General features: G+C 37.6%; 1 protein-coding gene across 4 annotated transcripts in view; it reads right to left on the bottom strand.

Moving 5' to 3' along the window:
- ZNF407 (zinc finger protein 407) overlaps positions 1–13,670 on the bottom strand; it is a 329,424-nt gene that overhangs the window by 46,312 nt on the left and 269,442 nt on the right. Inside the window, exon 9 of one of the 4 annotated variants that reach the window (XM_085539781.1) lies at positions 4,223–10,912. The exons of the other annotated variants lie outside the window; for them this stretch is intronic. Coding sequence (XP_085395907.1) covers positions 10,710–10,912 — 203 coding nt within the window. The 3' untranslated portion in view covers positions 4,223–10,709. Of the gene's footprint in view, positions 1–4,222; positions 10,913–13,670 lie in introns of those variants that run through there. 4 annotated transcript variants of the gene reach the window in all.

The raw sequence follows: 13,670 nt of genomic DNA, 5'->3' as shown, positions 1-13,670 counted from the left end.
CACGTAAGAAGGCTATTAGTACCATTTTTAACAACAACAACAACAACAAAATAGTTTAAAATCTCATGAACTTTGTTAAAAAGGAAGAGAAGCTCATGAAACTAAGTGTTTATTTAATACAACACTGTTTATTTGCAAAAAAACACAGGAAGTCTTAAAGCAAACACCAATGTTTCTTCTAGTGGGTCTAGACCCCCGTGCAGAAAGTATGTAAGCCTGGGACAGCCGTTCCCCTCACTTTTGTGGCTGAACTTGATTTATTAACATTTGCATCCTTTCTGGTACCAGCCCATTCCCCTCTTTGCTGTCCCTTTGGCCCCTGCAGCCAGACTCACTGTACCAAGCCTGGGCCTCAACTGTGCAGTGCAGCAGCTGAAGAGAACTAAACTGAACCCAAGTTTAAACCCTCCACAATGACACTATGGGACAGTACCTAAAACTTTATCTTACTGTATTTGAACAGACAGCCACAACTATTATACCAATATACACAGGCAGGAAGTGGCCTCTGTTCCTGGGCTGCATAGACCAATAGGTTTCAACTGGCAACACATTTGCTCTGCAATTCACCTGCAAATGGATGATGGGCATGCAATTAGCATGGCATGATGCAGAAGATTCTCTTTTCAAAGGCACAGTTATAGATTCATGTCAGCCTGATAGCTGTTGGGTGAAACAGATGGTCATTTGGGAAGTCAGAAAGCCTCAGATTCCTGTTAGCTGCCCTTCCACAAATGACATGCACAAGGGATGAATTGTCTATCAAAATCTGAGACGAATAATTCCTGCAGTGAAAGCTCACAGTGGGAGATTTATTTAGCCATCACCTCACACTCAACCATTACATTAGAGGAGATTACACCGATACTGCAATTAGCTTTGAAGGACTTGGCTTAGGTATTGGAAAGAATGTGGCGGTGGAAGCACAACAATCTGTGGCAAATTCACACAGCAGAGAAGACACAGAGGTATGGGGCTGATGGGTTTACACAGCAGCTAATACAGTCAGTGTTCCTTTTTATGCCCTCACTGCCTCCTTCTCTTAGAAGAGTTACACTGTGAAACATCTCCATGTCCCGGTAAAAAGCTTTTGCAAATGTCGCGTGGAAAATTATCCTATGTGTAGTATAAAGTCTAAGTGACTATCTTGTGCAGACAAGAGCTTATTTGGTGAACTCCCAGTCTCAATAGCAGCTCCCAAATGCCTGACCCAACCCCAAGGGCAGCACTGTCTTGCTCACTACATGTGGTTCTCAAGCAGCTGGTTGGGAATGTGCATATGGAACTTGTAAAATATGCCTTACAGGACCACTGCCATCAGTGCCATGTATGTTTTAAATCTTCATCTGCTAAAGCTGTCTTACCTGCTGTGGTTGAAACAGCTGGAAAAAAAAAAAGAAACAACGTGCCCAGGTGAGCTCCTCAAGTGCTTGATGGGCTGACAGCTCCCATACACTCAGTTAACGTTATACATTTTGAGGAGGTCACCTTGTACATTTTGAGGAGCTGTGTGTAGTCTGGAAAACTTTCCAAGAAATGAAGATTGGTTGTGGTTTAGCCTGGCAGGTGGCTCAGCACCACACAGTTGATCACTCACTCCTCCCCTTCCCAGTGGGATGGGGAAGAGAATTAAAAAAAAAAACAAAAAACAACAACTCATGGGTTGAGATAAAACTACTTACTAAGACAGAGAAAAAAGGAAAATAGTTATGACTGTATATTTATAAATGTTTGTAACAAGTGATGCACAAGGAATTGTACACCACTCGCCAACCAATGCCCAGCTAGCCCCCAAGCAGTGGAAAAGAGCAAGATGAACTCCCATCCCCTTCAAAACCCCTTCCATGCGATGCCATATGGTGCAGAATATCACTTTGGCCAGTTTAAGTCAGCTGTCTTAATTCTGCTCCCTCCCAGCTCACTGAACCCCTCGCTGCAAATGGCCTTGGCTCCGCACAGCACTGCTGAGCAGCAATTATAAACACCAGTGTGTTATCGACATTGTTTTTCTCCTAGAACCGAAACATAGAACCAAAACCAAATCATACCAGACACTCTGAAAAGATCCTATCCCTGCTGAAACTAAGACAAAATTTCAGAGATAGATAAAAAAAAATAAAAAAATAAAAATAAAAGCAAGGGCAGATGACGAGATCTATGGGGTAGAGTATCTTTTTCTCACAGGTCTGTTAGAGATTTTTAAATCCCTCCATGTCACGAACACTAACTTTTGCATGTACCAGCACAGAACTTTGCCTAAATTGTAATAAATAATGAGGAACACAGCAATTATCAGGTTGTCAAATTAGAATTAACATTACAGAAAACAAAACAAAACAAAAAAAGAAAAGAAAAGCAAGAGAAAAACACTTTCTCATAATTTTTATTTACTCCAATATAGTAACTTCAATTGCCTTCTTCAGTTTTTGCCTGCCTGGAGAGAATCTAGAGAAAGCGACTGCTTACAGCCAAGCCCAACAAGAAATAAAATCACTGGGAGCTCATCCACATCCAAGTTTGTTCAGAAGATGCATTTTCACTTCTTCAAAAAATCCCACTTTCTTAAAGCATAGGACAACTGAGCTACTTAACAATTTTTGTTAGTGGTTTAAAACTGTCAGGAACCTCAGCTCCTTTTAGTGGTATACTTTCTGCAGGATGTAGGCACAACTCATTTTGTCTCCAACAGGAGCCATCATGACTATTACTCTTTGAACACTGCACTGCAAATGTACCTTTTAGAAGAAGAAAAATATAACCCTATTGATTTTTTCAGCCCTAAAATGTAATAATTCGAGATTATTTTCAGGCAACAATGGGCTGATTGCACTGATGCTGATTATTAAACCCAGAATCCTAGCTTCTCTTAAAGGATATTTATAAACACAATTACTTATTTAATGTCCCTGTGATAAATCAAATGCTGCTATAAAAGCACTGTACTTACTATACCACTTTTGTCTTCTATGATAACGAAGACTGTGCCAAAAATGACTGAAGAGGCAAGGAAGCCTAACCGCTATATGTCATACTTTAAGAGGAAGTACTGACTGATGCAAAGCAAAAACCCTTTCATTGTAACCACAGTGCTATATTCAAAGAAAGGGCTAAGTCAAATAATAAAATGTGTAGAGTTTGAATTCTCAGTTACTTGCATCCTGAGAATCACTTAACACTTGAGCAAAGCAAAGGTAAAGCAGAACCAGTCTGAATTTGTGGCAATCTACATTGTCTTTGCACAGGTTTAAATGACTGCACTAATACCAAGAAGAGGAATCAGCCTGCTGCATTTAGTCTAAAAGGCAAGGCATTTTTAGTAGCACTACCTGCATAAACTTTTAGGGCATGAGATAGTTACAAATACTGCTAATACTGCTACCTCTGTTACCTCTGGAGAAATCCCCAGGGAAGTAAGACACAGAAAGGTAGTTGCTTCACTGGAGCTGCTCTTTTTCCTCAACCAAGATGTGTTTCACTCCCGCAATGTCCTTAAGCAAACATTTTCCTTCTCTTCCTGTCAAACTAAGGAACTTTGTTAGCAACACCATAGGACAGGAGATAACTGTAGAGCTCCCTAATTGTTAAGCTCTTGCTAGGGCTGAGTCTGATCATTCACTGAATTGTTGAGTTGATGGGATTCATGTAGCTGGTTATAAATTGATAATCTAAATTAATTCATTCAAGAAGAAATCGATTTTGTAACTCCTTGAGAGCTTGTAATAATGCTTACCTCCTACCGTTAGCCGCATTCTCCGTTTCATAAAGCTGGTTGGAAACAGCTGGATTCAGGTGACCTGCTAGCTCATTAAATCTGTTACATGTTCCTTCTGGTAAATGATATTAAGCCGAAATGTCCTTGCGTTGATTTTTTTCCTTTAATTTTATGACAGAAATAACCTAATTTGTAACACAAAATAACAATCTCCTTGGATTACTTTGCCTTGTTAAAATATTTTATGCATTTTTCATTTACACGAAGGTAATGGAAAAACACTTAAACTATCTGTTATTTAAACCACAAGAGATGTTACTGAAAGTCTGATAGCCCCGAAAATGATTGCCTCTTCATAGTCTTTGCTTTATATGTGTAATAAAAAGCGGACAATTCAATTCATCGGTTAGTAAATAAAGTACGATAGTTTTTATTTTATTTGCTCTGCATCGCAAGAACTAAAATCAGATTGCCTTTTGAATTCATTTAAAAATGGGCTCATTATTTTCCTTTTCTACTTCTAATGCAAAATGCCTGGTGTCTATTGTGAATGATATAGTTAAAAAAAAAAAAAACAAACAGCACTGCAAATACGATCTAATTCTAAATGTTAGATTCAAAATATAAATTTTCTTCACTGAATCCTCTGTAATTATTTACGTATTAGTGACAGAATTGACACTAAACTGTGCTGAATAACTGAATCAGAGTACCTCACTATGGGTCTGCTGCAAAGCATACCTACTTATTTCTCAGAACACATTGATTTTTACCAACTTCTATGACAGATTCTGAGCAAATGCCATGAACTACATTGCTGAAGTTAGCTCCAAGGCAAAAATGTATGTGTTTGTCACTAGGTAAAGCCAAAATTCTACCACCTCCTGTGCAAAATCACCACCTGTTTAGGGAATGGGAAAATGCAGTGCTCTCCAAACTTCACATAAATGAAAGAAACAAGCTGCCCTGTATTAAGAAGCTTAATATGTTCTTGAACACTTCATTTTACCATTTCCAGCAGACGTCACTATGGAGCAAGGATTCATACCCGCTGAAAAGATGGCAACACTATCCAAAGAAATTATGATAAAAATGTTTAAGAAGGCTTAGCTATTAAGATAATAGTAGCTAAAATCAGAATTATTAGCTTATTAAAATTAAAGATCCATATAAAGATAAACCATCCTTTTAATTATCAGAAAGAAAAAGCGGTATTGATTTCAAGCTCATGGCAATAACAAAGCATGGAAAAGCATAATACATACAGAATATTCCTATCCTTTGGGATGTATGAAACTCACAACTATTACACAAAGCAACACAGATGCTTAAAAATGCAAGTACGATGCTTTCTAACAAAAAAACTCATGATAGATGCTAACATACTGACTGTACAGCTACATACACCACTACCCATATAGAAGCAAGTGCTTTTTTTTCTCACACCTTTTCTTATAACTTTCATTCTCAGCAAGCAGCCTCTACTTGTTCTCCAAATCCTATTTTTAACTACACATCATAATGAAAATTTTGTCCAATAGAATTTATTTGGTAACATAAAAATCAGCACACAATAGCAGTGAAAGGTGATGGTAGCTTGCAGAACCATAGTGACTGCACTGTTTCTAGAACAAGCTGATGAAATATCTAATCATTTCTTCTTCTTAGAAAGAAAGAAAAAAGAAAGAAAGAAAAAAGAATGAAAGAAAGAACGAAAGAAAGAACAAAAGAAAGAACGATAGAAAGAACGATAGAAAGAACGATAGAAAGAACGATAGAAAGAACGATAGAAAGAACGATAGAAAGAACGATAGAAAGAACGATAGAAAGAACGAAAGAAAGAACGAAAGAAAGAACGAAAGAAAGAAAGAAAATAAATGGGGAAAAAAAAAAAACTCCTATCTCCCAGTATTCCAGTATTTTTTCCCCTAACATTTACTGCCTTAAGAATTAAAACTGCACCATTCTGTGCGATGGCATTCAATCCTGACTGGCTGAAGTTTGTCTGAAAGACAAATGCTACTCAAGGTAGTGCAAGGCTAAATGTTGTAGGCGAGTCTCCAGGAAGACCTGTCTTTGAGACATAAATTCTAATGACAAAAAGCACATAGAGGAAATTTTTTCACTCTACCATACCTCAAACAATGTGTCCTGTTTTCCCAGTGAGCTTGGGTAATTTGTCTGGTCTAGAGTGAAAAGTCAGGGCCAAGTTTTCACCAATTTTCTCTGGTGCTGATATTTGCATGGCATAGGAGGAAGCACTCTCTGTGTTTAGTGTAGATTTGGTATTCTAAAGCTACATAGCTCCTTTGCAAAGATGCAGGTGGAGGATGAAGGGACGCAGAAACTTTTGTGCCCTTATGACCCACTTGGAAACAGTTTCAGCACTTCCTAAAGCAAGAATGCATAAATTAAGGAAAAAGAACCAATCATCAGACCTCTTCTATGGACATTTCCACTGGCTGAATTGGATGCTCACAGAATTGCTGGTATCTTTCTTTGCTAAGTTTGTTTAGAAACTCTCATGAAAGATTAATGGTTAAAAGTTATATGGTGCTTCACACAGCTACAGCTCATCCTCATGCTGGACTCCCAGACAGGTGCTGCTAAGTGCCAAGAGAGTGCTGAATTTCATTTGGTTGAAAGGATTAACATAATACTACTCTGGAGAGAAAAAAATCTCTATAGCATTCTCTTTGGCCTGGAGCGTAAACTTAGGCACAATGCCTGCGCACAGATTTATGTATTTATTTGATATGAGGTAGTCCTTCAGTATGCAGAACTTATGACTATTGAACTGGAACAGTCAGGGAGGGAAAGCCCCACCGTGCTCTGCAAAGGAAAGAAGGAATCCTTATGGCAGTGTGAGATCTCTACCCGAGAGGGGTACGCCCGCAGCCTGGAATGATCCCATTGCTGCCAAGTCAAGTCCAGCATTTGCCATTTCTGAGTTCAGCAGTTCACTGAAGTCAAACCTCTCATTTTCGAAAGGCCAATCAATAGCTGAATTGGTTTTCAGCAACAGAGATCTCAGTAGGAAAAAAAACCAAAAATTTCTGTTTTCAAATATACGTAGATGATCCAGCAAAAGGTCTAGGTCCAATGCTAATACTTGCATACAGGAAAAAGCATAGACGTGTACAAGCATGTTTAAAATCAGAATTATAAACTGTTTATTCCTATACATTCTATTAATGAAAAATTACCAGTAGGATGGCGCTCCGGGAGACATAAACGTGTCATTCTGCTGGCACTAGATTGCTGCAGGAGACTGCAGAAGAAAAATACTAGAGAAGACTGGGGAATACTGGCATTGCCAGATCAATGTTTATGTTATGTTTTGTTTCATCAGCAACTCCTTACTTTTGCTTCTCAGCACCAGTGTCCTTAATGTTACTTGGAAATGAAACACCACACAAACATCAGCTTCTGCCACACCCTTCCTGTTGCTAATCTGTCTTTTTATATTTAATTTCTTTTACGGTGGCTTTTCCACCGTTTAATTAGGCCATGGGGAGTAAGGAGAGGCAGTCTCACTGCCCCTTCAGAGTTTATTTCACAGACTGTTCCCTTCAAGGATTTTATTTCTGTCACTGAAAGCAGACCTTCTCATATTGCTTAAACAGAGAAAATGATTAATACAATGAGATTGTTATGCTCCTAGCTAAAACGGCCTTCCTTCTAATGTGAACTACAACAGCTTGAAAAGATGGGCGCTGACACTACACTACAGCTGACAGTTTTTCTTTTTTTAGGTGTACTATTATTGGGATCTGTAATACTGTGTGACCCATAATAATAATCCCACCATTCTCCTCATATTAATATCATAAATTCTGCAGACATAGATGATATTATCATATATCAAATATGACCATAAAACCAATGTGATCTTAACACCTTTGGATTTATCTTGAAAAGAAAAATAGTAGATAACATCATTTATGCTGATATCACTGAGTCTTTACTGGGCTACAGAACCATGTTAAGATAACAATATATTTTTAGCAGGATAGGCATTTCTGACAGATATATTAATCTGTTCCTTGAGTTAAAGTTGTGGGTAGTTAATTTGTAAGTTATTTAACAGTCAGTGCTTTCCATTCTGTGTCCCTGGCCACAAGCTTGAAATTCCCCAAATGCTGAATTCCATGTAATATCCAGAGCATGTATTAAATGCTCTACTTAAAGGAGCACTAGTCAGAGAGGAGTATTTTATAATATGTAAGTGCCACTCGCTAGTGCCATAGCAGCTAAAGTTCTCTGAGCTAATGCAAAGACATCGTGGGTTAAAATGGCAGTCAGCACTGGGGTGATGCAAAAAGAAGGCCAAGGTATCCACATACCAAATTGAATTAATACAGGTTTCAAGTTCTGCATCTCTGAGACCACTTACGCTTTCCAGTAACATGATCGCAGTGAAGGACTTTGGAACACATCAAACACAGAATTTAAAATACTGAAACCTTTAATTTGCTACCTCCTTCTTTCCACCTCTGCTCCCATCAGAACTGGAATTTCCAGACAGATTGTACAGTGTGATTTTATATTTGGACAACTGCTATAATAACAATATCTATATATAAAAAAACAGAGAGCATGAAGTGGTTGAGATGCTGAGGCTGCCAAAGTGCCTGTGCGACATGCAAACATGATTATTCTAATTTCAAATAAAAAATTTTAAGCAAAATTTACTCCAGCACAATGAAACTATCCAGAGGTTTATATACTACTAATGCCTACGGTCAAGAGCACTGTGGCAGCAGAAGTGCTGCAGTTCCACTAAGCAATGATGGAACAATATTTGTGAGGAATTTTTCAGGTCATGTAAACCTATGCGCTGTGAAATCCTCTTTCACAGGGTTGTTCTATCAGAAAAACAGGTGAAAGGAGAGAAAGAAATAGAACAACAGAAAGCAACAAGGAGTAGCATGGCATCATAAAAAACAGATCTAAAGCTCTCTACAGCCACTGGGAAGAGACTTCTTTCCTGATTTCTTCACAGTAAATGCCTTCAGGCCCTCAGCTCAGCCACTTGTTTTGCACGTTGTTGGTAAGAGGCTCTGTCCCTCACAGAGCAGAATACGTCCATGAGGAATAGTCACATTTTTTTTTGAAATGTCTGCCTCCCATGATGGTATTATGGATGCCATTAGGAACCACATTTCTTTATGGATGCACAGGCAATTTGAAAGGGTAAACAGGTTCTGAATAGTCATTAAAATGGGCAGTCATTAGATCAGAGCCCAAAGTGAACTGAGCAGAGGTAAGAAAGGAGCAAGTAAAGTTTTGTCTCTGCATCCACATGCAATGTTACTTAGAGGGTTCAGAGAGAGAAGCAGGCAAGGGCAGTCCTTCTTGACAGGGTTTATAACACTATGGCGCTACCAATCATCGCAAGCTTTTGAAACATTTTATTAGCACAGATATTTGAGGGTTTCACATCCCAACCTGCACAAGTCAAATGGTTAAGCAAGAATGATTGCTTTGTTCAATTTTGGATGGAAAAGGGGAAAATTCGGTAAATTTAAATGCAAGTAGCAGAGCTCTGAAATTACCACCTAAAGAAAAAAAGACAAGATACACAGCAAGATGTGAGACTGGCAGAGCTGATGTTCTGCAGCCTTCACCATAACCAGAGAGTTGTAGAAGAAACTCTTCTCGAGGCAGTCAGACTCTCTTTACAACTCACTGCAATCATGCCAGACTTGCTGCTGTGACTACATGCCATAATCTACTCCTTGATACGCAAATTCCCTTTGACGGAGATGACTTTAATGGCTTCTTCTTTGTAGCATTATAGTGTATTGTATAATTAATTCAGGAATTAAGGCTGCCTAAATGCATTCAGACACAGCTCTTCTGGAGCTGTTGCAATCTATTTTGTCAATAACCCTGCTGTAGCTACACATCAACACAATAAGAAACGTCCACTCTGGATATTTACGGTATTTCTGACAGATTCAGATTTTTACAACACAACTAACATTGCATATTTTCATGTTTAACTTCCAAAAGTTACTCTGATACAAATTTAGGAATTAAAACTTTCCAAATTACAAAAAATATATATAAAATTTATTTTCACCTCCCAAGTATGCTCATCCCATTCAAAATGAATTGCTTTATATTTTTGTAAAGTTTAACTAACTATGTGAGGTTTTCTGTAAGAAATTTTACTTTCCTCTTGAGGGTACCCAAAAAGCATTAAAAACCCAAAGAAAAACATACATGACAAACTAAAAGGTCAGAAGGGAGACTGTAATTGATTTATTTTCCTTATGGGTGAAAAAAAGCTGAGGGGAGAGAGAAGAGGAGGTGCAGGAGGTGGGCAGAAGGAAAGGGGGAGAGAAAAGAAAGTTAAATTTGCCTATTTTCATTTTAACTCTCACTTATTTCTTTAATCAGGAGAATATCAGAAGTGTCAAGGCTGGACTAGGTACCTTAGCAGACTCCTCAACTCAGTTTGGAAGCAGTCTCCTCAATTCAAAAGCTGAATGCATCCTTTCTTTGAGAGGAGCAGTCACCACAGATCACAAAGAGAAGTGTTTGCTTTCTCATCCTGGAGTCTAGGCTTCTCCCAGTGCTGCTGAGGACTACTCTGGCTATGGAGAATGGATTACTGAGACACAGATGACTTAGAGAAAAGATTATAGTTTTCTCTCTAAATATTAGCTGTCCAGAGCATATATGTGGAAAAATTTTGTACACAAAAAAATATGCAGCTCTCCTTTTTCAGTATCTTTTATGTCTTTCTGAGTCTTTTTTGAAAGTAGTATGTTTACAACAAGGGAAACAAGATCTGGAAAGCAGAAAAAAGAGCAGCTGTAACTCCCTGATAGGAATATGGTGTGACAGGAAGGATGAATAATCAAAGATACAGTTGATAGTTTACTGTTAACATGAATTAAGCAATCCGCTGACAAAAAGTCTTTCCTACTGTATTTTAAAGATATGGCTCTGACATATTTTGATCACAAATAGTTTCAAAAGAGGCTCACTGTGCCAGCTGGGCTGTTCTTAAACAAAACCTCTCCATTCTGATCCAAGAAACATCAATCATCACGTCACCAAAATCATTACCACTTATTGAGCACCCATTAATGTGCTTAGTGCTAAATAAAGCAGAAGAACATGCTGTACTTATCCACATTTCTGACTGTCTGTCCTTCATTTCTGAACTCTGCACAGACTTGGAGGCTATAGGAAACAAATACACAGAAATATTTTGGTGACTATGTATTACAGCACTGTACCTTTTGTGTGCTCATTTTATCTTTCACTTTCTGTACATATAAAAGAATCCCACTTCTAAACTGCAGGAAAAGACCTGAAGTTGGGCTGTTTTAGGACAACGTGCTCAAAAAAGGAGAAATCACAGAGGGTCAGGCTACACACTGGGAAGTGAGGGCAACACTTGAGGCTGAGGAGAATATGTTGGCCATGACAGAGTTCAAACACAAGGAATTGCAAGGAGAAGGGACTTAGGCCAAGCTGATGGATAAGTGATGAAGCACCATCACTGACAGGATGCGCTGTCAGTGCATAGCTGAACATTAACTATGCCACATTTAGCAACTGTAATGGAAATTAAGCACCAACTTATAGAATCAGCTAATAGATAACGTCAAAGATCATGTCTGTCCACCTGAATTCACCAGAACATGTACCTTACTTCTGAGAAGAAAAAAAAAACAGTGCATCTTCTACTAGAGAAAAAAAACTACAACATTCAAATCTTTAAGAAGTTAATAATAAAGACAATTATTGAGATAAGTATAATCCACCTCAGATTCAGCTTTTCAAAAAATACTGCATCTGAACAACCTCAGAACACAGTACTGGCAAAGTATTAAATGATGAAAATTCAGCAAAAACATCCCAAAATTGGTATAATTCACCATTTTAGAAGAGAAATATTCTTCTACATTTCTACCTACCAGCTGTGTTAAAGAAGAAGTAAAAGCGATATTCATAAAGTCAATGACAAAATTTCCTTCATTTAATAGGCAACTCTCTGATTACTGGCCACTGGAGTATTAGGTTGAATCGCATTACTGATGAATAGCCAAGGGATTCAGTTAACAAAAATCTGTGCTTTTAAAGTTTCTAATGATCAGAACAGAATGAATGAAAGCATTTGTCAAGATTATGATTGTCATTAGAAAATGCTAATTACATATTAGTTTAATAATTACCACATGATCATTTTCAAAAATTATTAAATGTTTTAACTTACTTTGAAAAATTAACTTTTTTTTTTTTAAACAAAGTGTTAGTAATAGTGCTTTTAGAAGTTACGTTTTTTAAGATTACAGTGTTTCTGAGGCTGGGCTGTTACTGTGGGAAAGCTGATTTGAGTTAATGGCAAATATCTCTAATCTCATCCACTTTAGAAATATGTATCAGTACCCTTCCTAAGGAAAGCCACAGCAGAATTAAAGTCATGAAGAGCACGTAACTTCCCCACAAAAAGTTATAAAATGAAAAGTTTAACTCCAGTAAACTGCCACTTTATGAAGTGTGGGAATTATTCTGTGTATTAATAAGATGTATCACTTATAAATATTAAGCTGAGATCTGATTAATACTTGACTAATATCAAACACAACTTTAAGAGTTGTGTCATCCAGACGGCGCAACAGAATACACCACCAGAACTAGAATAAGACACAATACTTTTGAAAGCAAAAACAAAGATCTTTCTGCAAGCCAGTATTATGTCAGTTCTACAGCTCAAAGTGCATAAGTAGCCACAAGCTTAACAACAACAACAAAGCATCAGGCACTGCTGTGAAGTGAAATGGAAATTTTCTCGTCCCATAAGAACTTTTACCACTCCAATGAAACCCATGACTAATACAGTACTTAAGCTCTTTTGCTAGTCTGCAAGTACAAAATTCCCCAGAAGAACAATTTTCCTATTTTCTTAAAGTTTACATATTAAACAACCAGCAGTAGCTCAAATAACATCCTTTCTTTTTAGAGAGTATAACAGAAATATGTCCAATGGCAAAGCTTTAAAAAAAAAAAAGCACAGAACAAAACCTGAAAACTATAGAAAATATATTATTTCTCAAGTAAGATTAACATTCTCACTTGCAACAGATGTGTGAATAACAAAGTAGCACATCTCTTTGTTGTTGTCCTTAAAAAGGCCTTATTATATTTAGCAACAAAAGTATTACACTGGTACCCTTGTTATTCCTCATAATCTCTGTTCAGCATGGTAGAATACAATAACAGGACTGATTTTACTTGAATTTTGCAAAGAAGTAAATAAGGTTGATTACTTTGAATGTAAAAACATAAATAGCTGCCTCTGATTTCTATGGTTGCTTCGGCACAGGAACAAGGTAAGCTTCAAAGGAAAGCATATATACTACTGCAAAACCAAAGTCCAGTGCACCTAAGACTACATGATTTGTTTAATCTCATCTGCCAAGTAGGGCCAAACCTATTCCAGATCACTCACTGTTAAGTGTAAGAGCTGTGGGGAAAGAAGAGATAAAGTTCAAGTTAAAGCTATCTCAAGATCAATCCTCAAACTTGGTCTTGAAGGGCAATTATTTTAATTCTTTCAAATAAAAGAAAATATTCAATAGATTGATCCTCCAAGTAGTTGCTCAACTTGCATCTGAAAAGCATCCAGATAAAGCACTGGGGTAATAAAGCATGAAAGCTCTTTAGATTTAGTCAGAGAGCAAAGAGGAGTACTACTGCCAGACAACAAGCCCTCCTGGGACTTCTGCAAAGGAATATGGAAATCTTCACATAGATCAAACAGCTTTGAATCTTGCACAAATCAGTGGCTATTCAAGCTTGTGAGTTACTCATGCAGTTCTGCCTGGTTTCCACAGAACTAACACGTTTGTTTTTCCTGTTGGCTGTTTCAGTCCAAGGAAAGTACCTGGGTATAACTGAACTTTCATGTCCAAAGGTAGTAACCACAGATCCA

Source organism: Coturnix japonica, chromosome 2 (genome assembly GCF_054131305.1).
Source record: "Coturnix japonica strain WE chromosome 2, WE-NBRP24, whole genome shotgun sequence".
Classification (NCBI taxonomy): Eukaryota; Metazoa; Chordata; class Aves; order Galliformes; family Phasianidae; genus Coturnix; species Coturnix japonica.
The sequence above is the reverse complement of the archived record's forward strand: the minus strand, read 5'-3'. Positions and strand labels throughout refer to the sequence as shown.